Here is a 26,249-nt window from a genome sequence, read left to right on the forward strand (position 1 = left end):
GCAATGTAAGTGACATCATGCGATGAATATGCTTATTGTAAGAGTTCTAATGCATTTATCCTTCATATTTCAGAGTTATGGAACAAAATTCTTTAGACTGGCTCCATCATTTGGTTTTTGTTATTTTGATTTTGAATATTCATTTTTGACTCTTTGGAAAAAAAAAAATTATTATTATTATTATTATTATTCAGATTGCCTGAAGAATTGCCTAAAATGGCTTTGGAGACAGCATTGAAAGAATGCTTCACTGCCCTCAATTTCTTCCTGAACAACAGGTTTGCCGATGCACTGGCTCTTTTAAAACCCTGGTAAGTCACTGTTGCTCTAACAACCTGACTATGTCCCCTTTAATTTGTTCATGTATTGGAACTTTATGACGGTATTTGGATACAGGTTGTATTTTTACTGTGGATTTGCAAAAAAATCCCCACATTTTGCTGCCTTCCTATCCTCTAGGAAGAGTGAAAGCATGTACCATGCGATGGGCTACAGTAGCATTCTGGTGATGCAGGCCGCTGTGACTTTTGATGCAAAGGACATGGATGCTGCCATGACATCACTGAGAGAAGCCTTGCAGGTCTGCCAGAGGTATCCCAATAATTAGAATGACCATTTGATAAGGTGTAAAGTTTTAGGATCTCTTTGGGTTGTTAAAAATCAGTTTCTTAACAACTTTAGATTTCGGAAGAAAACGGGACTAATGGAAAGCTTGGCTAACCTTTGGTACAGACAACCAGCTGACAATCTGACAGAAGGCGAGTGAATTACTGTATCTGCTGACTTTACAGCTTGGGGAATTAATGAATTTGATCAACATGGTGAAACATGACATTTTAATGGCTGTGTCACCTTATCTGCCATTTATTAAACACACAAACAAAACAAGACATTTGTAATTTTTTTTCCACACATAACATGATGTTGCATTTCTCATTATCAGAAGAGATGCATGCAGAGCTGTGCTATGCTGAAGTCCTGCTGCAGAAAGCTGCCCTCACGTTCTTGGATGAAAGCATAATAGGCTTCATCAAAGGAGGGATGAAAATTCGACACAGTTATCAGCTTTACAAGTAAGAGGTTTGGAGGCGGTGTTTATAATAGAAATGGCCACCAAAAACATTTTTATAATTTTTTTTTAAAAAGAGATATTTTATTATTTGAATTAATGTAAATGTTTTTCCAAACCAGGAATTGCCAGGCCATGGAAAAAGTCACAAAGGATGAGGAAAAACAGAGAAGCACACACATTCATTTTAGGGGTGGGGTCAGCATGGGAATTGGATCATTCAATCTGGTGAAAAAATAAGATTTGTTCCAAAATATTACAAAAAGTTTTATTTAATATATTTAGTAACAATGTTATATTATTTTTGGTTTATATTTTGTTACCAGATGCTGTCTCTGCTTCCATCCAGAGTCCTTAGACTGATGGAGTTTTTGGGCTTCTCTGGAGACAGGGTAGGTGAGACCACATACATACCAACAGAACTCAATAAGTGTGGACAGCAAGTGGAAGTGGGTCTGGAGAAGTGGAGTTATGCCATAGAGAAAAGAGGAATGAAAGTTGGTAGAGACAGAATACATGTGTGAAAGAGAGGGAGGCAGGCGGAAAGGTGAAGCTGTAGTGAAGGTAGACGAGTTTAATGGATGTAGTGAAGGAGGACATGCAGAGGGTTGGTGTGACAGAAGAAGCTGGGGATGGGGTGAGATGGAGGCCAGTGATCTGTGTTGACAAGTCCAAATGGGAGCGCCCCAAAGAAGTTGTCCTGTCCTTAATATTTTGTCAGTTAAAAGAACTGAACTGTCTCACAGGAAGTGGGTTTGTCAGAGTTGAGAGAGGGAGCAACTACCAACAACCTGCGCTCCATCCTCAGCACCCTCACTCTGCTGATGTTTCAGCTCTACATCACAGTGATACTTGGTGAGCACACTGTAGGCTGGGGCTGTTGCTTCTCCTAAATTCAAAAATCGTGTCTAATCTTAAATAATACCAAAGTTATCATTCATTTGACTTTAATTAATGTGAAAATGATTCTTTAAGGGACTGCTGATGTAAACCTAAGTGAATGTGAGGCTCTGCTGAAACCCTACTGTGAAAAGTTTCCTAATGTAAGTTGTGGGTGTACCTTACTACTTGTGCAAATATTAATCTTTTAATGCCTTTTAGTGTAAGAACTCTGACATTTTTCCTTTATAGGGGGCTTTAATGCATTTCTTCAGTGCAAGGATTGCTGTGCTCAAAGGAAACTTCACATTTGTAAGTACTCATGATGTCTAATGTATGTATTTATAGAACTTTCTCTCATGTAGTTATTGCTCTGTGTAGGCCCAAGAGAAGTTCTTGGCATGTATTGCATCGCAGGAAGAGTGGCGTCAGATTCACCACCTGTGCTACTGGGAGCTGATGTGGGTCTACTCCTTTGAACAAAACTGGTTTGAGGCCTATCGATACGCCAACTTGCTCAGCAAGGAGAACAAGTGGTCCCAGGTATCTAATGTGACAAAATCTCTTTAACCCTGTAATCACATTACTGATTCTTTTCTCTATTGAAACCTTTCTGTTGCTTTCTTTTCCCCATTTCTAGGCAGTCTATGTATTTCAGAAAGCTGCCATCTTGAGCATGATGCCAGAGGAAGAAGTGAACAAGTTCAATGAAAATGTGGTGAAATTATTCAGGTGTGCAATATACACTACATATACACTAACGCTCCTTCATGCATCTAGGATGCAGCAGTCTGTCACTGAAGGAGCTCTGCAGCTCAGCAACATTTACATGCATGGGGTGGGAGACTCTGTCCATCAGAAGTTATTTTGGCCAGAGTCCTTCTGTCTCCCACCACCTGCACTAGGTCCAGGGTGCATCCCAGAACAGCTGGCCTTTCTGATGTATACTAACAGTACTATTTAGTTTGTATCAATAAATAAAGTCACTGAAATGTGGTTTGAAGGCAGGTGGAGGGCCTCAGGCTGAGATTTGCTGGGAAGTCGATTCCAACGGAGAAGTTTGCAGCGAAGAAGGCCCAGAGATACTCCTCTTCCACCCCCGTGAAACTTGTCGTTCCTGCTTTGGTGAGGACACGTTCTCTCAGTGAACTGATGTGTTTTTGTTTTTTTTTTTGCATTTGTAAGCAACAATCATCTGTTACCGCAGGAAATGATGTATGTGTGGAATGGCTTCACAATAGTAGGCAAAAAACCCGAGCTGACTGAAGGAATCCTGTCAACTTTAGAGAAAGCAGAAGAGCAGCTCAGAAATGATCCAAGTGAGGAAAATTTTTTAATCAGTGGATGTTTTTTAATACTGACACAAGGCTTACAGTTTACTGTGTGATGTGCAGACCCATCAGAGTACCACACAGGCGATGAGTGCGTTGTCCAGCTGCTGAAGGGTCTGTGCTTAAGAAGTCTGGGACTGCTGGTCCAGGCTGAGATCTGCTTCAATCATGTCATCTCCAGGTGAGCTTGTCTTGATGTCACTGCAATACACCAGAAGCATTCGAGTGGGAGTCTACTGAAAGTCCTCAGCAGAAACTTTTACTTCAACAATCCCTTCAATAGACTACTTTTCCAAGAGCTGATCTGTTTAATGTCCCACTTAGGGTCTTCTGCAACCAATCAGCACTGGGGATGAATCGGAGGGGAGAGCAGGTTAATAAGGATGACAGTAAATCAATGGCAGAATGGTAGATGTGCTGACGCGTTAATGCATAAATAACAGGCATATTATTTACATTTTTTAACTCCTCATTGACCTTTTAACAACATTTAAATGTTTCCGGTCTTCCCTGACTCTTAAAAAGGACGAACACAACTGGCATAACATGTATTGCGCAATACATTTTAATCAAATGTTTTAATAATTGATGATAAAGCAGATTTCTCTGCTTGATTACTGATTATTGATGCATAAATATCTTATCTGGACAATTTTACCTCCCTGTGGTGTTAAAAATAAATCTTGCTGCTGCTGTTGCTTTTTATAATGCTTCTTAACAGACAGACTGAAATGACTTTTGTTTTTTTTTGTTTCGTTTTGTTTTTTCTTTCAGTGATGGTGGCATCAAGCATGATAGCTATCTGGTGCCCTTTACCATGTATGAGCTTGGCCTATTGCACAAGCAGAAAGGTGAAATCAACAAGGCCATTGCTGTAATGGAAAATGTCATGTAAGTCTTTTCAAACAGTCTTTTAATTTGAATACAAATAAACTTTGAAGTTACCTTAAAAACAATGGACAAAATTTCAAAAAGATGTTTTAAGTTTGACGTGTTATCTAAAGCACTTTGAGTGCCCAGTTAGACTGGAAGTCTGCTATATTAACTCACCAGTTGCTTAAGTAATTACACTTTGAATTTCGGTCAACCAAACAAACCCACACACGCAACACAACGGCTACCTGTTTGTTCTAGCAACATCTAGAACCTGCTGCCATGTTACATATTACTGACTCTTTTTATTTTTTTGCAGGACGAACTACAAGGACTACAACATGGAGTCAAGGCTGCATTTCCGCATCCATGCAGCACTCAACACCATGGGCTCCTTTGCAGCCAAACTTCCACCATCACGCACGGCAGCTTAAGAGATCCTATTACATGAAACTTGACAGAAAAAGGGCTTTAAACCTGACATTGTTTACTGTTTCATTGTCTGTTGCCTTCAACTCTGAAGGTCCTTGGTCTTCTGCTCTTGGGGAGCTCTTGGAAAAAACCACTTTTCCAAAGCATGCTGTGGTTTACTTTGCAAATAAATTAAGGGTTCACTCCCTGCCTGTGCTTCACTTCACCTGGTCGTAATGCTAAATCTGCAAATTATTTATTTTTTGTTGTCATTATATTTATGAAAATATAACCTATTTAGTCTATAATTAAATGAGAAACAAGCAAGCAAAGGCTCCAGCCTGCCTTTATGATTGCAGCTTACCTGGTATTTTAAACAGCATGCCTGTATCACAGATTGCAGCTTAGCCATGCTCTAAGGTCCTTCTGTACAGCTGAGTGCCAGATGAAACAAAGTACTGGGATTGGCATTTTCAGAATAAATATAATGTTCACAATCCTGTCTGCTGCTTGTGTGAATGTTTCTTCTCGGGCCTCTTAAAAAGAGAATTTAATCTCAGTAAGATTGAGTTAAGTGAAGATTTCTGTGGAAAAATAGCATTGTGTTTGTGCATTTGATTACTGAAGGTGAAATGGCCTTTGATCAAATACACGATTCCCACATGCATAATCTATACAAAAGTACAGGTGAGGTTGATGAAGTAAGGCAAGGCTGAGATTGTTTGGACAAATATGCTGGCCAAAGGGTGTTGATGATAGAGGTGCCAGGCAGGAGAGAAAGGGTAAGACCACAGAGAATATTCTTAGATCTAGTGAAGGACAGCCAGGGGGTGGGCGTGACAGAAGAGGATGTTGGGGAAAATGATTTGCTGTGGCGACCCCTAAAGGGACAAGAAGGAAAGAGGGGAAAGAGATACATATAGATCCATATATATTAACGTGACCCGAGCATGCTTCTTTTAAAATGTATGTTTACATGTGTAAAAATAAAAATAATAAAAAATGAGGACTGAAAGTTTAAAGTCTTCTCACATTTTTCGGCACTAATTTAAATCTCATTAACACAGCTGGTTACAGCTTTCACATTCACCAGATTTAAATCCCTTTAAATTTAGATGGTGACTGTGGGAGCCGTTTGACTAAGGTGTATTCAATGTCATATTCAAAAATGCAGTTTGAGACTATTTGAACTCACATGGTTTGTTATCCTGCTGGAAGCAGCCATCAGAAGACGTGTACACTGTGGTCATAAAAGGATGAACATGATCATCTGTTTGCTGGCAGGCTGTGGCTTTTACATTATACTCAGGTGGTACTAAGCTGCCTAAAGCATAACAAAAAAATATAGCTAATACCTTCACACCACCAGCCGCAGCCTGAAAACTTGATACAGGGCAGCATGGATACTTGTTTTCATGTTGTCAAATTCTGACCCTACCAACTGTGTATAACAACAAAGTTTTAATGTTGTTTTAATTAACCTTAATGTGGTTAATTGTGTATATATAATATTGATATCCAAAAATATTCATGTTATGCTAATAAAAAAATACTCTGTGATATTCTGTGAGGTTTACGCCTCAGTAACCCTCTGACTGGCGCTGCTGTCAGTGCCGTTGACCACGTGGTATGAGGTGCTCAGCTGACTGCCGGGGGAGGAAGAGGAAAGAAGATGGAAGGGAACAGAGACGAAGCAGAAAAATGTATAAATATAGCAACAAAAGCTCTCGAAGCCGGTGATAAGGAGAAAGCGTTAAAGTTTCTCAACAAAGCAGAGAAGCTGTATCCGACTATCAAAGCCAAAGGTAAGGCTGTTTGTGGCTGACTTGTACGTTTAGCTAACCAAGCGAAGGAACAACCTGCTCCTCATCCGCTGATATTGTGTAAGTGTTAGCATGTAGCTAACATCTGGTTACATCGGTTCGTCACAGGCCATCTGTTGAATAGTATGTAACAGTGTCAAACGTTTGTCAGATTACTTAACGTTTTTCAAAACTGCGCTATGTTTTATACACAGCAACATTAGAAACACACGTTTAAATTAGCCAAGATGTGGCCTGACAGCTAACCTAGCTTGCGCTTTCCTTTGGGCTTATCAGTTAAAAAATGGAATTTATAGTTCACATTAAGTTAATAACTAACTATTATCCCGTCGTGTTTTTTAAATAACGCCTTCTAACTGATGAAAGGTCTTAGCTAAATGACGAAACGTCAATTCACCAACAAGCCATTCATTCAATTTGACCCAGGCTAGTTATCGCTACTAGTGACGTTTTATCTCAGTAGTAAGCTGGTTTTCGTTTATTTGTTAAGCTGTTATTTCACTTTCACTTCATTTCGGCACACATTTTTAAAGTATCTGGGGATTTAGGGGCAAGAGCGAAGCTGGAAATGTAGGACGATGTGTATATGCTGTCCAGGCCACACAGCCACCCGGTCAATCCTTTAATTGAGTGATTGACCAGGGAAAGGCTTGAAGTGAAGGCTAATCTAGGACACACGACCGTCTGTGGGATGACAGTAAACCAGTAATAAGGATGAGATTGAGACCGCTTTGGATTATAGTTTAGAAAAAGTCTTAATTATATAGCATTGTGAGTGCTTACATAACAACATAGAGGAACTTGCTCACTGATAATTAGTAACTCCTCCGCTTTTAAACTGTAACTCGTTGGTTGAAATGTGTCTAGCTGTGTTCCTACACTGTCAGCATTAGCAGTGTGTGTGTGTGTGTGTGTGTGTGTTAACCACTGCAGTTTTCAAGATGCCCACAAGAAGCTTGGATAACTTGCTGCCTTTTACTTGTTAGCCATGTAGTCTAACATTAAAAAGCCCCCACTCATGGCACAATTCCACAAGGAGACATCCAGCATAAAAAAAAAGGCTAAAAATATAAGGGAGCAGCTGAAAGTTTCTTTATCTTTGGATGTTTAAAACAACCTCTGAAAACAGATGACATCAGCTTTTGGGAATAAAAAAAAATCTAACTTTGTGACTTTATTGACAAAGCAACACATTAGAGAAATAAATATAAGTTACAATAAATTACAACTTTAAAACGGTAATGAAAGTAATTGGTTGGTGCACAAGATGTGCACTAAAATGCGAAGATCATCACAAAGATGTGTAGCTAACACTTAATACACATTATAAAATTGCATAATGAAGAAAAATATGAATTAGAAGTTCTAAACTGTGCAGCTAAAGAATAAAAGCCATACTGTTTAGGAAAATGTGGATTTTGTGTTTGAGGGTGAGTCGACAGAGTCTAGAACTCAAGTCCCTGGCTGTTATCTTGCTCACGCACTGATGTTATTACTGATAAAGATTAAAAATTGCTGGCTGAAGTAATCCTGAGTATGCAAGGAATTTCTATTAAAAAGGTGGACTTATTATTATTATTATTATTATTATTATTATTATTATTCGTGGATTATTTGTGCTGGTGAAATGTTTTTGCATTCACAATGAAGGCCTGACGGAGCTGCATGTAGAGGGTTTACAGTCTCATGAGCACTGCAAATGTAGTTTGTAGATAGGTTTAACCTTAATGTGGTAAAGCAATGTGTCAGGTCCCCTGATATTGCTACTGCAGCTTTGCTTGTGGCTGTTTAGCATGAACTAATCTCGTGTGGGTTATGGCTACAACCCTGTCTGTAGTGCATCTATTCACATTAGAGAGGATATTGCTTTTAAAAATGCATATAAATGCAGTATTATTAATATTCAGCCATGACCACTGTAGGCAGATTAAATTTTGGCAGCTGTAAAATTAGATTTGTGAATTTCCAGAGCTGCAAAATATAAGCACATTACTAAAGTATTGGCTCAACAAAAGATTACACTAAAGAATCCACTGTTTTCATCATATTTGGTAGCCGAGAGGGCTGTGGGAATTTGGCGAATATGGGGAATGTTGCACCATTTAGAGGACAGTTGCACTTACATTTCCTGAGTAATGTTAATGAATAATGCATTAATAAACAATTGAAAACTTTTATGCTGCTGCCGAGTCGGAGATAATTGATGTGCTATATTGCTGTGTTACTTTGTTTGCACGTCTTTGCACTTCACTCACCAGGTCTGGCGTTCATGTCCTGTTGAGGATTATGCACGATTTGCAAAAACATAACATGCATTTAAATAAAATTTGATTTACATGAATTAATAGTGGCTCAAGAGTTGGGAGTTCGCCTTGTAATTGGAAGGTTGCCGGTTCGAGCCCCGGCTTGGACAGTCTCGGTCGTTGTGTCCTTGGGCAAGACACTTCACCCGTTGCCTACTGGTGGTGGTCAGAGGGCCCGGTGGCGCCTCGCCTCTGTCGGTGCGCCCCAGGGTGGCTGTGGCTACAATGTAGCTTGCCATCACCAGTGTGTGAATGGGTGGATGACTGGTTGTGTAAAGCGCTTTGGGGTCCTTAGGGACTAGTAAAGCGCTATACAAATACAGGCCATTTGCCATTTAATAGCGCTGAGAATCAGCATTAAGGCTTTCATTCATATTTTATCTTTGCATTATTTCAGCTATAGGAAGTCTGTTAAAAGTGTGGAAATGTAATACACCAGACAGCATTACTGTCTTTTAACGTGTCTTTGTTCCCTCTTCTTTCAGCTTTGTTGGATGCTTTAATGAAGAATGGGAGCTCAGCAGGTAATGGCACATATCGCAGGAGAGCAGCGGAAAACTCAGAAACCAATGGTACTCAGTCAGAACGAGAGAACCCAGGATCTGGAGTAGGTGACCCGCCTAAAAGCTTCACGAAAGAGCAGGTTGAAGGCGTGCAAAGGTGAGACTCGCTGTGCTTCGTTTTCCACTAAAATCTGTCCCACTTCAGTCGGCTATTTTTGTGCTCTTCAGCTTTGCTGCAGTTGGCTTTGTGACAGCACCAGTGTTTCTTGGTTAAATGGAGGAGAACAGATAGGACACTCTAGTCTCAGCAGTGTTGTGCACACATGGCTATTGCTATGGGAACTTCTACATCTTGATAGGTTTCCCATTGGAATAGGCCGGTATTTAGCAGTGTGGACTAGATACTGGGTAACTTTACATGTGGTAATTTTAGAACATTAGAACTAAACAAAGAGAAAGGCAAGCATAGCACATTTACCCAAATCCTCAAAAGATGTTTATGGCAAGTTGAGTTTATTTCCAGGATAAACATGCTGCTTGTATTACAGTTAAACTTAGCCACTCTTTCCCTTGTGTTTTTCTGTTAAATCCATTGGGAGACTTCTGTGAGTTAAATATTGCATCATAGTTTCTAGGAAAAAGAAACAAGGGTTGTACACTTAGTGTATATTAAAGGTGTCTTATTTGTGTAGTTCATCTGTAGTTCCACTCCACTGTTTTGTAAGCTTGGTAATTCAATTCAATAAAACTTTATTGATCCTGAAGGTTGACCCCTGAATTATAACATGGTTTGAGAATTTCATCATATACTTTATTAAAATCCAGTTAATTTATTTACTTTTACTCTTTTCTTTTTGTTCTGGTTCTTACGTAGTGCTTTTCTACTCTAAGCAGTCATCCAAGTATGAATTGCTTGGATGACTGGATGAAATTCTCACTCATTCATATTCTAATAAATGCATTGGAGGCTTGCCCAGTATTTGGCAAGCAGACTGGAGCAGACCAGGATCGAACCACCAACCTTCTCATAGGTGACCTGCTCTACCATTTAGCCACAGCCACCATCAATATTCTAAAGTAGCAAAATGCAACCGTATAGTTCTACATTTTAAATAAAGTAACTTTCCAAATAATTGTGCATAAAATTGAATTTAGGTGTCGGGCACTATTTTTGTGTTATTATGTAAATTAAAACAAAAAAATGTGAATAAAATCATTTATATGTTCTCATTTTGCCTGTTAGCACATCTGCTAAAACAAGAGCAAGACCGATATAATATTTGCCTGATATTATCAGCTTATAGTAGATATTTGCTATTGTATTGGCATTTAAAAACAGCAAATACATAAAAATGAGCAGGCCTCTTGGTCATATTCTGACTGATCACATTGCATAGTTTGTCACCCAGAGGACACTCTGCAACTTCCCTGCTGGCAACACATGTTTGTTTTCACAAACCGAACAGCCAGCTAATGTTTTAGTCTGAGGTGTCAGGCAGACTGTAAATGAATAAGGAACACATAACAAATGTTAGGGAAATCAGTTCATGTTTCTTGCGTTTGAAAGAAAAAAACTGTTGTCTGATATATCACAATTTTCACTTTTTAAATGGCTAAATATCAGCGCTGGTATTGGTCAAACATTCTACATCAGTTGGGCCCAATTTTCTCCTTGACTGTCTTTATAAGTTTTAGTTCACTTAACGTTTGTTTGTGTAGTTTATTCACCTGAATTTGAAAAGTTAATTGAATGAAGTCCTGATCCAAATAATTAGAAAGAAAATGTTTTTCTTCCACTTCACAAAATTGTGTTTTGCCACAATTGAACAGTCCTGGTACTACCACCCCACTCCTTCCAGTTTAGGCATTCTGGAAATTTTAATTTCTGCGTAACAATAATTCAGTTGCTCACAATTTTAGATGAATTTTATCATCACACCTGCAGTTAAAAAGTCACACAAAACATTTAGCCACAAACCTACATTTGAATGACTTGGTTTACCTGATGTGTGGCAGCTAGGCTGCTGACATGCATAACAGACTCAGAAAATAAGAGATGAACTCAAAGTTGTGCATTTCTCTGCCTGTGTGTGAAGCACAGTGCTGCAACATGTTAAAGAGCACCACCTCTGCTCCTGCCACAGATGGAGAGAAATGTGTTTTCTGAATATGAAACACAAAAATGCATCTTTTCAAAACTGAGAACAGTTTAGCTTGTCGTCTTTGATTATGGTACCCACAATTACACATGCAAAGTATAAAAGATGGATTCCTCATCTTGCACTGACTGCTTATGAAAAGCTTTGAGTGCTGAGATATTTACAGTGTAAATGATGAATTCTCACCAGGCCCTTATCAGTGATGTGTGTAGAATCTACAAAGGATGGAAACTTAACTGCTGTGGCATCAAAAGGTTATTCGTGCTCTCAGGTGTTCAGTTGTGGTTAAATATCACACATCTGATCGATTGGGGCCAGGACCATTAATATTTTAGTGACAAAATGTTCTTGCTTCAGCCAGAAGGTGACAGGAAAAGAATGTGAATCTGAAAGCTTTTTATTCCATTCACACATTCTGTTTCTGTCTTTCAGAATAAAGCGGTGTAAAGACTACTACGAAGTGCTTGGTGTCAACAAAGAAGCCGGTGATGATGAGCTTAAAAAAGCCTACAGGAAACTAGCGCTCAAATTTCATCCAGACAAAAACCATGCACCTGGTGCAACAGAGGCCTTTAAAAGTAACTTTGTTATATTTTGCTTTGAATTGTGACTTTGATTGTGTGATGGGGACTGTTTGTTGTGTAGAGCTGACCTCTGGTTCACAGGAATGACTTGCTTGCTATGAGTTTTGTAGCCTCCCTGCTTTTGCCCACTGGACACAAGTGGCAGAGGATAGCTGAATTTCCTGCAGATTTCCTAAAAAGACTGCAAAACCATAGTTCAACTAGTGGGCATAAGCAGGGAGATTAAAATGTTGAGGTGATATTTAAAAATGATGAAGCACTCTAATACAGCGGTCCCCGGGCCTCGGACCGGTACCGGTCGTGAGTTGTTTGGTACCGGGCCGCGAGAGTTGAGGCTCAGGTGTGAAATGTATAGTTTTCAGGGTTTTTATCAGTTGTCAGCGTTATTTTGTTATCGTTTTTATCATTTACTCTGTTTTCCTTGGTCTTTTCACGTGTGTTATGAATAAATTTTCTTTTTTTCGGTACCGGTACTAGTTTTATTTTGTTGTATTTATCCCCGACACCTTAAAGGCCGATCCGTGAAAATATTGTCGGGCATAAACCGGTCCGTGGCGCAAAAAAGGTTGGGGACCGCTGCTCTAATATATTCTGCATTAATTTTTTTTTCCTTTACCAAAAATATAAAGCGCCTTGAGGCAACTGCTTCTGTGATTTGGTGCTATATTTAAAAAAAATAAATTAATTAAATAAATATAAAAATTTTTGAGGAAGAAAAGGAAAAGAAGAGATTTTCTAACTCCATTCTACTAACTCTGCTCTCTTTTCTAGAGATTGGCAATGCATATGCAGTACTCAGCAACGCAGACAAACGACGGCAGTATGACCTGACAGGAGGAGAGGAGCCGAGCAGCCCAAGTCACTCACATGGCGCAGGCTTCGACTTCCACAGGGGCTTCGAGGCTGACATCACTCCTGAGGACCTCTTTAACATGTTCTTTGGAGGCGGCTTCCCATCCTGTAAGTGTGCGCATCAGCACATAAGGACACAAATGCAGAAAGAATTACTTGTTCTAAAAAAAATTTTGTTTTTTTAAAATATATTTTTTAATTGGCATGGATTTCTGTTAAGGGAGACATGAGAAATGTCATTTTGTAAAAAAAATTGCATAAAATGTTCAAAATATTAAAAATCCGACTGGTTGTTTGGGTACCTGGTGACAAAGGTCATACCCTTGTGTCTGACCTCAGCTGTGATATTTTAATATTCTGCAGCCAATGCACACACTTTCACCAACGGCAGGACAAGTTACAGCCATCAAACGGATTACAGGCAAGAGAGGACAGAAGAACGAGGAGATGTACGTAGACTGCTCACAATTTCTGTCTTAAATTTCTAGAATTCTTTTTTAACACTTTTCTGTTATCACAATTTTTGTTGACACTTGATGGCTCTATAAGCTCTGTACTAATTTTAACATACTCTGTTTGCCTCTAGGGTGGTTTTTCAATGTTTATTCAGCTGATGCCCATCGTGGTCCTGATTTTGGTGTCATTGCTGAGCCAGATGATGGTGTCTCCTCCACCCTACAGTCTCTATTCTAGACCGTACGTGTACACACTCTGTCATTACTGACACCTTTATACATGATAAGGTGTAATTTCATGCATTACTTGGAAAATTTAGCACAAAGAGTAGTCTTGTAAGACATGTTCTGTGCTCATCTGAGCTTTTTGAAGGCTTTCTTGAAAATTTAGTTCAACTGTGCAATTTGCACAGCTGGGTCCTTATTGGGAGCCGCGGGTTGTTGTTTTTTTTCTTTCTCTCACCCTCTCTTTCGCACTTTTCCGCTTCACTTTTCCGAGCCTTGTGCTTTGCACTGGGAAGGGGGGGGGGCGGTAGAGACACTCGCAGTAGCACAGGAACAGAGCAGGAGGGAAAGAGAGCCAGGGACAACTATTTTCAGTTGCGGATGATAAAGGATTCAGAAAGTTTATTCATGCAGGCCCATATGACAGAGAATGTGCATCTTTTTGTTTTCATATTTTTTTCATATTGCATTGTGGTCTTCTTAGAGTTTTGAAACAAAATGTGTCACCATATGTGGAAATTGCTGCTGTTAAGAATTTTTTACCTAAGCTTGTGCCTCCCATCTCCTCCAGGTCAACAGGTCAGACCATAAAGAGGCAAACAGAAAACCTGCATGTTGACTACTACGTCACCAGAGATTTCAAGTCAGAGTTTAAGGGCTCAGCACTGCAGCAAATTGAGAAAAATGTAGAGGAGGACTATGTATCAAATGTCAGAAATAATTGTTGGAAGGAGAGACAGACGAGTAAGTAACCACAGTTATAAATTCACACTCAGAATAGTTTGTGCTCTTGAAAAAATGTGACACAGTTTCTTCCCCCGTCTCATCCAGAAACAGACCTGCTTTACGCCGCTAAGGTATACCGGGATGAGCGAATGCGCAAGAAGGCAGAACTCATGACCATGGATAACTGCAAGGAGTTGGACAGACTAAATAACCTCTTCAGAGGTGGATGAAATGGATGCTTTTAGGTCTTGTAAATCTATATGAATAGATATGTATGTTCATTTTTTTTTTTTTTTTTTTTTTTTTTTTTTTTATGAAGAGTCTTCAAACTTTAGGGCACTTGAAGATATAATTTAGCTCTATTGTTGTGCTTTTCCCCCCTCCTACTCTCATCCTCCTAACTTTTCTTCTTCCTCATTCCACATTCCACTTTGGCCCTTGGAATCGCCTTGTTATGTTGTAAATGACCAATCTACACACAATATAGAACGTCTCAGATGTTTTTCTTTAAAAAAAAAAAAACCAAACAAAGAAAAAAAACAACTCTTATTTAAGTGTGTTTTCCTTAAAATGGGAAAGAAAAGGACACTTGATTGTAAAAGGCATGTGCGCTTTGAGTAGTGACAACCTGAGAGGCATTCTGCACAAGCAAATTAATGTTAGACCAACAAGCTGCTTCTGGCATCATCTGCTTGTCATAAACATCAAATGGGAAACAATAAGTTCACCTGGAGGTGTTGTCCCCACACACAAATCAGTTTCTTCAAGAATCACATTTAAGAAAAAAAAGAGAGAGAGCGAATGCTTGTCTTGGCTCCTTACTCACCTCCACCTGTGGATGAAGATCCCTGGATCATGAAGAGTCATCACTGACTTTGCTACTAGAGAACATTTTATATCGTCCAGTCTAATATGTGACTTTGGTTGGAACTAAAGATGAACGAACAGTGAAACTGTTACTCATAACTGGTTGTACATTTTCATTTTTGAATGTTTAAAGTTTATGCAGTTATTTAAGTAACTATAGAAGGAAAAGGATTTTTCTTCAATGCTCGCCTGATCATTTAAATAAAATCAAATTATTAACATATCCTGAAGGAAACTGTCTTTGAATTATGATGAAGAGTTCGGCGGTTCGAATCCACTTAACGGCTACCCTGAGGTACCCCTGAGCAAGGTACCGTCCCTACACACTGCTCCCCGGGCGCCTGCTTAGTGGGCTGCCCACTGCTTCACTGAGTGAATGGGTCAAATGCAGAGAAAAACAAGTAATTTCCCCATGGGGATCAATAAAGTATCCATTAAGTTGGTTTAAATTACACAAAAACCTCCTCTCATATATCAAGTGGTGTGTGCTTTTAATGGATCTACTTTTTTCCTAACATAATTTAATGGTTAATGTTAATTTTGTACATATGTATTTTACAACTGACAGTAAGCTTAACCAGTCAGGCGTTTGACCGGTACCTCAGATTTGCACTGGGCCTAGTTCTGTGAAAGATGTAGACTAGCTACAATCTGGTTGCTCCCAATATTTTCACAGTCTGTAACAGGTAATCAGGTAGGCTGTGGTAGTTGAACTGTGGTGTTTAGTTGGCACTAAGGGAGTGCAAAGAAAATATAGTAATAATATATGCTTTTGTTTACGCTAAATTCTTGACCCTACCATCCAAATGCTGCTGCTGCAGAAATTTGGATTGATCAGACCGGGCAATGTTTTTCCTATTTTGGTGACCCTGTGAAAATTGTTGGCACAGTTTCCTGTGTTTATGTGACAGGAATGGCACCTGGTGTGGTCTTCTGCTGTGTAGGCTACTTGCATAAAAGTTTGAGGTGTTGTGCAGAACACACTGAGCTCTTGTATACTTTTCACATATAATTATGTAAAAGATTTTTTTAAAGTTAATTATATTAAGCCCTTGAGTGCATTTTATTTTACTTTATTTCAGAAGTATGTGTAATAGCAGAGTTTCTACCAGTAGTTGGTACTACAGTCTGCTGTGACCCATGGATGATGTAAGGCGAAGGTACGTTACGAAACATAGTTAAATATTATTTTTAACATTTCTATAACATTTAAATTACATAAATTCGAACGTTGATTCTGGACCGAAGTAGAGACGGCGATACAGACTAGTGATGTGTCGGTCGCGAACGAAACGGATCTTAGAGCCGACTCTTTGAAGTGAACGACGCGAGCTGGCTTTTTATTGGGAGCCATGGGGGTTTTTTTTTTTCTTTTTGTTTTTTCTCTCACCCTCTCTTTCCCAATTTTTTCCGCTTCACTCCGCAAGCGAGCCTTGTGCTTTGCACTGGGAAGAGGGGGGAGGGGCAGTATCGTAGGAACAGAGCAGGAGGGAAAGAGAGCCAGGGACAACAACATCACATTAGAAAGGTATAGTAATCATCCACAACTATTTTCGGTTGCGGATGATAAAGGATTCAGAAAGTTTATTCATGCAGGCCCATATGACAGAGAATGTGCTGCATCTTTTGTTTTCATATTTATATTTAATTGTGTTGTGGTTTGCAGTGTTTTATGTTGTTCCACTTTAAATTTGTTTCAAAGGAAAAAGCTGAAAATTTTAATAGTTAAAATTTGAAATTTAAATAGGTTTTTTTTTGTATTATATGATTTATTTACTACATTTTATGTGGAGTAAATAAATAAAAGTATATTTATGATGGCCCCTAGAGAGGCAGCACATAAAAACTCCGAAGCATGCACAAAACACAACAGAAGTGCCCCAGGATGCTAGGGGCAGTGTTGAGCTTTTGTTACCTAGTGGCTACACAAGCCACGAAGTACCAACGACCGGATTTGGTGTGTGGTAGTAACAGGTAAATGAACTTTTTTTTTTTTTTAAATTATTTGAATATATCATATGTGCTTTGGAGTTTGTACGCGCTTTGTCTCTAGCGGCCACCGTATATATTTATATATAAACATATATAAATAAAACCACTTTTTTTTTTTTTTACATTAGTAATTCCTTTTCTGCATAATTTTATATTGTTAATTAAAACAACCTGAAGATTCGGATCTTTTTAGTGAGTCCAGCCGAAAGAGCCGGAAATCCCATTACTAATTTTTTTTTTCAAACTTTATTTGAAATTATAAAGCGAACAGCCAGTCATTCCAGTTCAGTTTGTACAGTAGACATACAGGGCAAATAAGAGTAAATCCCATTTCTAATATAGACAGCGCACTTTTTCTTTTAACGTCACCATAATTTGTTTACCAGCGGTCACGTGACACCACCAAACCCGGAAACGACATCATAGCTCATGCCACCTATGTGTTTTCGGAATGAAAACAAGCTAGTGTGACAGTTAAAATGCTATCAAGACAACGTATTTAGGAATTAATCAAAACCAATGTGCAAGAAAACGCTGCTTTTTGGCCCTGACGATAAGTAGACCATGAAGTACCCCAGCTACATCTGTGTCTTTCTGTTGGGTTTCTGCTGTTGCGGATATTTTTCACGAGTGTCTGCTAGCAATCACGAGCCGGAGACTCCAGACTGGAGGATGACTCTAAAAACCATTCGCAACGGGATCCACAAGATTGACACGTACTTGAATGCAGCACTGGACTTGTTTGGTGGGGATGACGGACTGTGTCATTACAGATGTAGTGATGGTAAGCTAGGTCATTACTCCAGCTTTCAAGCTCTTTCTCCAAGTTAAGAATGGGTTTATGACATCTAGAGTGTGTAATTTAGGAATTTCCCTGTTATTAGTCAGGCTTGTAAATTAATTATTTATGCCACAACTTTCTCTTAGATCAGCTTGAAAAGGGTTTGCGTTAATTTAATAGTTGGCGCGACCATCTTCAGTCCTGTGTAGAAGTCTCAAACAACCCTCATCTCTTCATACTTTCTTATGAAAAGAATGAGAAATGAATGCAGAAATGAATGAATTGAAACATGTGCAAACATACATGGAAATGCAGTATACAACGCAAAAACATAATTTGGTATCACCTGCATTATTCTTGAACACAGCCTGAACTCTCTTAGATAAGTTTTCTTATAATTTCTTTGGGTCGTCTTTGTGAATATTTGTCCAGGCTTCTTGAAAGGCATTCAAAGCTCTTTTCTGGATGTTGGCCTTTCCTTCTGTTCTCTCTCAAGATGATCCCACACTGCTTCAATAATTTTGACATCCGGGATCTGAGGAGGTCAATCCATGACTGATTTTTTTACACTTTGTTTTTCTAACCAGGTATGCTTTACTAAATTGGTACTGCATTGCCAATCAGACGCTTTCCAGATTATAATGCATGGTGGGTCAAAATGTGATGGCAATTTACTGCATATTTCCATCAGTTTCGAAAAGACCCAACACCACTGGCTGAAAAACATCCTCAAAGAGCTTCCAGTTTGTTGTACTGATGGTTGTAGACACTCCCTGATGTACCTCTTTCCTGACCACCTCTGTATGTATTGACACCCAAAACATTTAAACTTGGATTTTTCACTCCACGAGACCTGTTCCCACTAATTTTCAGTCCAGGTCTTGTGTACCTTGGCATACCACAGCCTTTTCTTCCTGTTTCCCTTAATTAAGATTGGCTTCTTGACAGGCATTATTCAGCTGAGACAGTTTTAGATGAGGCTTCAGCAAACAATAGATGGTCAGCTGATGCAAGATGTATCTCTCAGGTCCTGTGTTAGTTATGTCCTTTAAAAATAGCTAAAACTTTTAAGATACTGTACATCAGCTGTAGAGAGGCTTTTTCATGCGTGCCACTACTTCTTCTGTCCTGCACTTGTTGAGTTTCCCCAATTTTTTTTTTTTTAAGGATTCCCTGAACGCCATACTGGTTTTTAGCTAATAGCTCTTTGGGATTCAACTTATGGATATAAAAATACAATCATAGGCTTGTCAAGCTGTGTTATCTTTAGCATTTTAACAGATTCAATTATAGTAATGGGAACAGAAGCCTGTTGTATTTTTGCAACAAAGAGACTAAAAATACATTTTCATTTGGTGCTTCTTTGCTAAGTTAAGCTTCTTTTTTTTTGCTCTTTTTTTGAGTTAAGACCCTTTTTTTTGCGTGAATGGTGAAAATGGCCAGGTCCAAGGCTTGGATTCAAGATGAATGAAAAAGCAGAAAGACCTTTGAAAGACTTTCAGAAAGGCCAGAGAACTATTGCTCGAGACCACTTTAAAAATGACAAGAAAGTCTGGGTTATTGAAATTAAAATATAAAGAAATGAGGGGTGTTTCAAGACATTTGCACAGCACTATCTGTGGCACCGCTAGCCTTTTTTAATTATCTGTAAACATGTAACCTCTGACTGCAAGATAACAGATAGTTGAAGAGTAAGAAATCTTATCAACTTTGCTCCTGTCTCAAAGGGTACAAGCCGGTGCCTCGTCCCGGGTACAAAAATCCACCACCCAACGGATGTGGTTCCCCCCTGTTTGGAATTCAGGTAGTTCAAAGCGTGTTACCATGTGCATCCAGCATGCTGAAGGGCATCATTTTGTATATCATTTTATTTGTCTTATTTAAATACATTGAGTATACACACAGAAATAGACACGCAAGTCCATAGTACAAGCTGCAGTTTGTGTAAAATGTAGCTAAACTGCTTAGGTCAGTATTATTGGCAGTGTTGGCTCCAGATACATTTGCTTCAGAAAGTATTCACTTCACTTTTTGCACACGTTACAATTCTGTACATTTATTCTTAAATGGCTAAAATTGGCATTTTGTTACCATAATATGCACTTAATAAATGTCATGTAATAATCCTTGAGATAGAAGAACACGTGTTTCAAATTTAATCTATATGACACAAACACCAGTGTATAAAAGATACCATAATACACGCTGAAATCCAAGGAAGTCTTTGAAAATATTCACAGTAAAATTCAAAGTTCCTGGACAAAGAGTTGACCAGAAATCCAAAAGTTTCTGACCACAGCGGGTCAGACCAGAAACTAACAGAATATTGCTGGAGTGGTCTGTAGATGATGAACAAGGCTGTAGAAACATGTTTAATCAACTTAATTAATACAGTTAATTGAATTAACTTCAGCAACAGAGCACAGAACTGCAGTACTACCGTATTTTCACGACCATAAGGCGCACTGTGCTAAAAGGCGCAGTCTCAGTTATGTGTGCCCTTACTGTATTTAACACACACATAAGGCGCACTGGACCATAGGGCGCATACAAGTACCGTATGCGTATTTAAAAATAAAGCGGGAGCAAACGTGAATTCGGTACCTTACTCACATTTCTATTGCCGGTAATCGTCATCATCAACAACACACAAGCATACAAGTGTGCATATTTAAAAATAAAGCAGGAGCAAAACTGAGTTTGGTACTCACATTTTTATTACCAATAATCGTCATCATCAACAACACACAAGCATACAAGTGTGCGTATTTAAAAATAAAGCAGGAGCAAAACAAAGTTTGGTACTCACATTTTTATCATCAATCAAACCCATCGAAGTCCTCATCCTCTGTGTCTGAATTGAACAGCTGCGCTAAATCTCCATCAAACATGCCAGGTTCACTGTCTTCACCGTCAGAGTCACTTTCCGTGCCGTGCGGCTCCTCGGAAACGATGCCGGCTTTTGCGAAAGCTCGAACAACAGTGCCAGCAGACATGTTAGCCCAACCATCTACAATCCATTGGCAAATTGTGGCGTAACTCGCCCGGCGCTGCCTTCCACTCTTGGTGAAACTGTGGTCTCCACCGGTCATCCATCGCTCCCAGGCCGCTCGCAGCCTTACTTTGAACGGGCGGTTCACACCGATGTCCAGCGGTTGAAGTTCCTTTGTCAGGCCTCCCGGAATGACAGCAAGCTCACAGTTCATTTGCTTCACTAGTTTTTTCACATCGGCTGTGAGATGGGCACGCATAGAGTCACAGATCAACAGCGATGGTGATGCGTGGAAAAAACCACCTGGTCTCCTTACATACACCTCCCTCAGCCAGTCTTTCATCATTTCCTCATCCATCCAGCCCTTTTCATTTGCCTTAATGATGATTTCTGCTGGAAACTTCTCTTTAGGCAAAGTCTTTCGCTTAAAAATCACCATAGGCGGCAGTTTCTGTCCATTAGCATGGCAGCCAAGCACAACAGTAAAAGAAGACTTTTCATACCCCGTTGTGCGTATCGCTACCGTGCTGGTCCCCTTCTTCTCCACAGTGTGACTCACCGGGATGTCAAAAGTGAGCGGGACCTCGTCCATGTTTGTGATGTGGCTGGGCTGGATGTTTTTGTCGCCGATGTGTTTGCTGCAGTAGGAGCGGAAGATGGCCAGCTTTTCCTTATAATCCGCTGGAAGTTGCTGCGCTACCGTAGTCCTGGTCCGGATGGAAAAATGGCACCGTTTCATAAAACGAAAGCACCAAGACGGACCTCCTTGGAAATGTTCAATGTTCATCTCTTCAGCTAGTGAAACTGCTTTTAGCCGAATGGTGACCGTCGAAACGCTTCTCCCGCTCGCTCTTTGCTCGATGATCCACCGCTCGAGTCTTTCCTCCAACTCGGGCCACCTCGCCTTATGTCCGCGGAAACTCAGCTGCGTTTTCTTGACCTGCCGGAGCTTGTTTTCCAGCTTCCTCCATTTGCGAACCATCGATTCGTTAATCTTAAATTCTCTCGCCGCTGCTCGATTTCCATGTTCCTCCGCGTAGCTGATGGCCTTCAGTTTAAACTGTGCTTCGTAAGCGTGTCTCTTTGCCATTTTCAGGGTTGTTAAAACAACGATGTCCTGCATAATGCACATACCTGTTCTTTTTGAAGAAAATCTAAGACTTTTAAGTGCGCCTTATGGTCGTGAAAATACGGTATAACATTTACAGAAGTGTGCATCTCATTCTGGTAGTGTCCTTCTCTAGTCAAGTCCAAAACGTGTGTATAACCAACAGCTGCTGAGTAACTGATATGTGTTCATCCAGTTTGACGTTGGCATCCCGTCCATGACCAAATGTTGTAACCAACATGACCGCTGCTATGACACCTGTGGCCGGGAGAAACACGACTGTGATAAGGAGTTCCAGGTCTGTCTGGAGAAAATCTGCAGGAATGTGCAGAGGACTCTGGGATTGGCCCAAACTGTCCAAGGTAAGAGAGCAGTGGTTTAGGAAATAATTTTAAGAGGTTGTGCAAAAAGGCAAACAGATTTTGTGGACTAAGTTTGCTTAGGTGCTACGTTTGGAGATCTTTATAGAAATGAATAGAAACTCAAGTAAAAAACAAATATATCATACCATATTATAGAGTAGTTTTGCATGTCATACAATACAAATCTGTTACAACTACAACATACATATTTGCTCTCTAAATCACTTGTTTGTGTTATGATTTGATTGGCTTTATTGAACATGCCGCTCTTACAGCCTTGTAAGATTGTAAGAGTGCTACGTTAGTAAAATTGGGAGGTTACTTTAAAGAACCTGTGAATCACCCACAGCTTGTTACACAGGTGATAAAACACATCTTAAACAGGGGGAAGTGCACTGCTTCAATCTGTTTAGATTAGCCAGTTAGCCAGACTCACTGTCACCCCGTGACACTTTATTTAAACAGAGGCATGGTGTTAGCAACTCAGCTTTTACAATCCTAAGTTCCTTTCAAGCCTTTTTCCTGCTTTTTTCACCATTTTATTCCAGGAAGTAATAAAACATGCTATAATACTGCACAGGAATGATGAATATTCCGAATGACTTGAAGCAGTCATTTTAGTATTAATAAAGTTTTAGCAATATGCATACTATAGCTGTAGCGGAAAGGTGTAAATGGAGAAAAGCCTCTGAGACCCAGCTGTTGTTAATGGTGCAAAAGGCACTGTTCAGTCATTCTTCTATTATTGATAAACTGAAGAAATTAAGAGTTTTGTAAGTGGGGTGATCTAAAAATCATTTTTGCTGTCTTTTTGTCTATATTTAGGACTAGGGGAAAGACCTTAGTCAGCGATTAATTCTATAATTAATCACTTAATCGCAGCCTACGCTGCTGTGTCTGTGAACACAAAAGTTATTCATGGAGTTCTACGAGGTTCTGTATTGAGTCTGATTCTGTTTATATTACCAGTATGCATGCTTCCCTGAGACAGTATTATTAGAAAACAGTTTCAGTGCTGTGCAGACTCCAGCTTTATTTATAAATGAAGCCTGATAAAAAAATTCAATGAGTTAAACTCCAGTGATGTATTAAACACCTGGATGTCCTGTAGTGTTTTTCTTATAAATTAAGACAAAACTGAGGTCATTATATTTGGCCCTAAGTCCTATCGTGTTATCTCAGACTGCAGGCTTACTTGTTTTTCCTAGAGTTTCTAAAAGTTGAATGAGAGGCAGAGCTCCCAGTTTGAATTTGGAACTCAGACACGTTCTCTAGTTTTAAGATTAGATTGAAAGAGTTTCTTTTTGATAAAGTCTGTGGTAAAGCTTGGTCAGGTGACCCTGAACCACCCTTTCAGGATCCCTTGCTGCTGTTCAGGCTCCTGCAGGATGTAATGTGATACACTGTGAGCACTTCTTCTCTACTCATCTCCTTTTATTTAACCCCACAGGTTTATATGCCACCGCAGCATGTCATTACATTTTTGCCTTCTCTCCTCCTGTTTCTTCCTCTTTTCTTTCCACTCTCCTCTCACCCACAACCAGTCATTCGAGATGGCTGCACCTCACTGTTTCTTTCTGTTAAAAGGGAGTTTTTTTTACTCCCGACCATCATAAAGTGTTTGCTGTACAGTTGTTACCCCACAGTTTAAAGCACTTTGAGGCAGCTGTTACGCTTCGGTGCTATATAAATGAGCTTGAATTGATGTGAGCTGATTTTTCTGTTCATATTATTTCTCGTGTTGCCTGTTTTACAGCATGTGAGTCAGCAGTGACTTTGCTTTTCGATGCAGTTATGCACTTGGGATGTAAGCCTTACCTGGACAGTCAGCGAGCGTCGTGTGTGTGCCAGTATGAAGTAAAGACTGAGCTGTGACGCCACCACAGCCACGAGACTGTCAGCTGACCCTTTCAGAAACTCAACACTAACAGAAGGATGCTAGCAATAAACTTTCTGTCTTTCTTAGATGTTCTCAGGGATAGAGCTACTGGGTTTGCACTAATCTGTGTCTGTTGCCTCCTTTTTTAGATGGAGAGTGGACAATTAATATCTTTCCTATGTCATTGATTATTTATATATATTGTTCAGGGTTTCTGTGGTTTGCCTTTAAACCAGCAGTTTATTTTATATTTCTGTGAAGTCTGCATAACTTCCTCAGAAGTTTACATTAAAAAAAGACTGTGACCATGTTCAGTTTGAACACTTCTGACTGAACTGTTTTAATTCAATGGGAAAAAAAACTGTTTTTACCCCTCAGCTGTAAAAGGATAATGAGTTTTGTTTTGTTGTTAAAATTAATGTACGGTTCAGCTTTCCCTGCCTAAAACATGTCATTTGTTGACAATGAGAAATATATTAAGTATATATAAATGTCGCTTCCAGTACCAAACCATTATTGGTTACTTTATTTAATTATAATAGGTGGAGCTGTTTTGGGTTTTTTTTTGTTGTTTGTTTTATTTGTTTCACCCACCCCCAGAGATCAGTTCAGCGATTTCTTTTAAACTCATCACAACCTGAGTAACCTGCTAGAGCTTCGTCTAGATTTCCTGAAATCGCTTAATTTTCAAGATGTCATTAGCGAATAGTGAACTGTAAAAGAAAACAGCACAGCACATTTCCCTTTTCTGTGACAATAACAAGAACTTGTGATTAAGTTGATGTTTATCTCTACCGTATCTGAAGTGCTGACTGGTGCAGATGTGACTTGTAGAAACATCTTTTAAATTTGCAATAAAAATAGTTGTGCTTTAACTGTTACCTTGTTATCCATCGTTTTTAAGTAAATGAGTCTTTAAGTGTCTAAGGTGACATGTTTTAATCATATCTATATATATGTTGGATGAGGCCAGTGAATTTGCACAGGAGCAGATCCATCTACTGTTTGCAAAAGCCTCATCAGAAATGGTGTCAGTGGAAGGAAGGGTGGCTGTCAAGAAGCCATACTTTAATGCAGAAAAGTACCATTATGTTTTGATCTACCATGTAATACTGGAAAGTGTCTTACTGGCATTAGCTATATTTTTCAGCGTGACAAGGATCCCAAAAAGAGTCCCAGAAGTCCCAGTTCAATAAAAGCATACCTGCATAGAAAAACACACAGTGGAAGACTATCAATCATGGATTGGCCTCCCCAGAGCCCGGACCTCAATATTATTGAAGCAGTGTAGGATCATCTTGACATAGATTAGAACAAAAAAGCAACCAAGATTCAAAGAAGAGCTTTAAATGTCCTTCAAGAAGCCTGGAGAACTATTCCTGGAGAAGTTTTTATAGCAAAGATCAACCCAAATGAGCTTTAATTTACACCATACCTAAAAAAAAATGACAAAACTCAGACTTGGAGGTTGTCAAGTCGGTGATTGATGAGAGTGTGTTTCATTATTTTATTTCATATAAGAATGCAGAATGTCAAACCACACTCCAAAATGGACCAAAACCTGCATCAGACATCCTACACAGGTGACCCAGCTGAGGTTGATCAAGCCCTGACTTGTGCCCCAGCAGAAACCACCCACAGGTCAGCCCTTTTAATCAAAACCCAGCTTCACTCATGGTTTTAATGGCCATCTTCTTTGCCTCTCCTGTAATAAAAAACCTGATACAAAATACCCAGCCTTTTTGAGCTGTGCTGACAGAGGGCCCTTTCAGTCTCTTCTCAATGGGCTCTTGGTACTTTGCATGTTTTGGCTCAATTGCTTCTTCCATATCCTCTTCCCAGGGCACTGCAAGTTCTGGCATAGTCAGCTGTTTTGTCTCTTCAGAGTAGATGATGATCTTGTGTAAACCTTAGCCCTTTGTTCAGATTGATATGTAACTGTCAGTCGTAGGCCACAGAGAGAAGACTTAGATCCTCAGTTTTGATTTTGGGTAGGGTTTCTTTCCAGCTTTCATAAAGGCATCATCTTTATGGTGATGGTAAATGCTTTATGATGGTAAATGCCAGACTGTCTG

At 39.5% G+C, this 26,249-nt stretch overlaps 3 protein-coding genes across 4 annotated transcripts; all 3 read left to right on the forward strand.

Annotated features, from left to right (window-relative positions):
• The first annotated feature begins 201 nt into the window (after nucleotides 1-201).
• On the forward strand, nucleotides 202-4,586 carry LOC146630428 (tetratricopeptide repeat protein 39B-like). The gene is made up of 16 exons (XM_085355835.1): nucleotides 202-311; nucleotides 460-591; nucleotides 682-758; nucleotides 944-1,073; nucleotides 1,192-1,297; nucleotides 1,396-1,461; nucleotides 1,816-1,924; nucleotides 2,045-2,112; nucleotides 2,201-2,260; nucleotides 2,330-2,491; nucleotides 2,589-2,680; nucleotides 2,953-3,073; nucleotides 3,156-3,267; nucleotides 3,343-3,460; nucleotides 4,054-4,170; nucleotides 4,472-4,586. The coding sequence occupies exons 1-16, from the start codon at nucleotides 217-219 to the stop codon at nucleotides 4,584-4,586; spliced, it is 1,680 nt and encodes a 559-aa protein (XP_085211961.1). The 5' UTR covers nucleotides 202-216.
• Nucleotides 4,587-6,230: 1,644 nt separating this feature from the next.
• On the forward strand, nucleotides 6,231-15,130 carry dnajb14 (DnaJ heat shock protein family (Hsp40) member B14). The gene is made up of 8 exons (XM_085355836.1): nucleotides 6,231-6,368; nucleotides 9,175-9,349; nucleotides 11,784-11,929; nucleotides 12,707-12,895; nucleotides 13,151-13,236; nucleotides 13,374-13,483; nucleotides 14,039-14,211; nucleotides 14,299-15,130. The coding sequence occupies exons 1-8, from the start codon at nucleotides 6,236-6,238 to the stop codon at nucleotides 14,421-14,423; spliced, it is 1,137 nt and encodes a 378-aa protein (XP_085211962.1). The 5' UTR covers nucleotides 6,231-6,235; the 3' UTR covers nucleotides 14,424-15,130.
• Nucleotides 15,131-17,480: 2,350 nt separating this feature from the next.
• Nucleotides 17,481-24,994, forward strand: pla2g12a (phospholipase A2, group XIIA). 2 transcript variants are annotated; one of them, XM_085355837.1, is made up of 4 exons: nucleotides 17,481-17,836; nucleotides 19,561-19,637; nucleotides 22,130-22,295; nucleotides 24,052-24,994. In XM_085355837.1, the coding sequence occupies exons 1-4, from the start codon at nucleotides 17,617-17,619 to the stop codon at nucleotides 24,168-24,170; spliced, it is 582 nt and encodes a 193-aa protein (XP_085211963.1). In that variant the 5' UTR covers nucleotides 17,481-17,616; the 3' UTR covers nucleotides 24,171-24,994. The 2 variants fall into 2 exon arrangements, with proteins under 2 accessions (XP_085211963.1, XP_085211964.1); XM_085355838.1 differs by having other exon boundaries at nucleotides 24,088-24,994.
• Nucleotides 24,995-26,249: the final 1,255 nt, after the last annotated feature.

This window comes from Diplotaxodon limnothrissa, linkage group LG6 (genome assembly GCF_057381915.1).
Source record: "Diplotaxodon limnothrissa isolate DT_005_m linkage group LG6, D_limnothrissa_male_GT1.1, whole genome shotgun sequence".
In the NCBI taxonomy this organism is placed as follows: domain Eukaryota; kingdom Metazoa; phylum Chordata; class Actinopteri; order Cichliformes; family Cichlidae; genus Diplotaxodon; species Diplotaxodon limnothrissa.

Excerpts from the sequence above, each read along its gene's own strand:
- LOC146630428 (XM_085355835.1), top strand. The coding sequence starts at position 217 with ATGGCTTTGGAGACAGCATTGAAAGAATGCTTCACTGCCCTCAATTTC. Across the intron at positions 592-681 it reads GCCTTGCAGGTCTGCCAGAG|ATTTCGGAAGAAAACGGGAC; the intron begins GTATCCCAATAA and ends TAACAACTTTAG. Across the intron at positions 4,171-4,471 it reads GCTGTAATGGAAAATGTCAT|GACGAACTACAAGGACTACA; the intron begins GTAAGTCTTTTC and ends ATTTTTTTGCAG.
- dnajb14 (XM_085355836.1), top strand. The coding sequence starts at position 6,236 with ATGGAAGGGAACAGAGACGAAGCAGAAAAATGTATAAATATAGCAACA. Across the intron at positions 9,350-11,783 it reads CAGGTTGAAGGCGTGCAAAG|AATAAAGCGGTGTAAAGACT; the intron begins GTGAGACTCGCT and ends TCTGTCTTTCAG. Across the intron at positions 11,930-12,706 it reads TGCAACAGAGGCCTTTAAAA|AGATTGGCAATGCATATGCA; the intron begins GTAACTTTGTTA and ends TCTCTTTTCTAG.
- pla2g12a (XM_085355837.1), top strand. The coding sequence starts at position 17,617 with ATGAAGTACCCCAGCTACATCTGTGTCTTTCTGTTGGGTTTCTGCTGT. Across the intron at positions 17,837-19,560 it reads TCATTACAGATGTAGTGATG|GGTACAAGCCGGTGCCTCGT; the intron begins GTAAGCTAGGTC and ends CCTGTCTCAAAG. Across the intron at positions 19,638-22,129 it reads CCCCCCTGTTTGGAATTCAG|TTTGACGTTGGCATCCCGTC; the intron begins GTAGTTCAAAGC and ends GTGTTCATCCAG.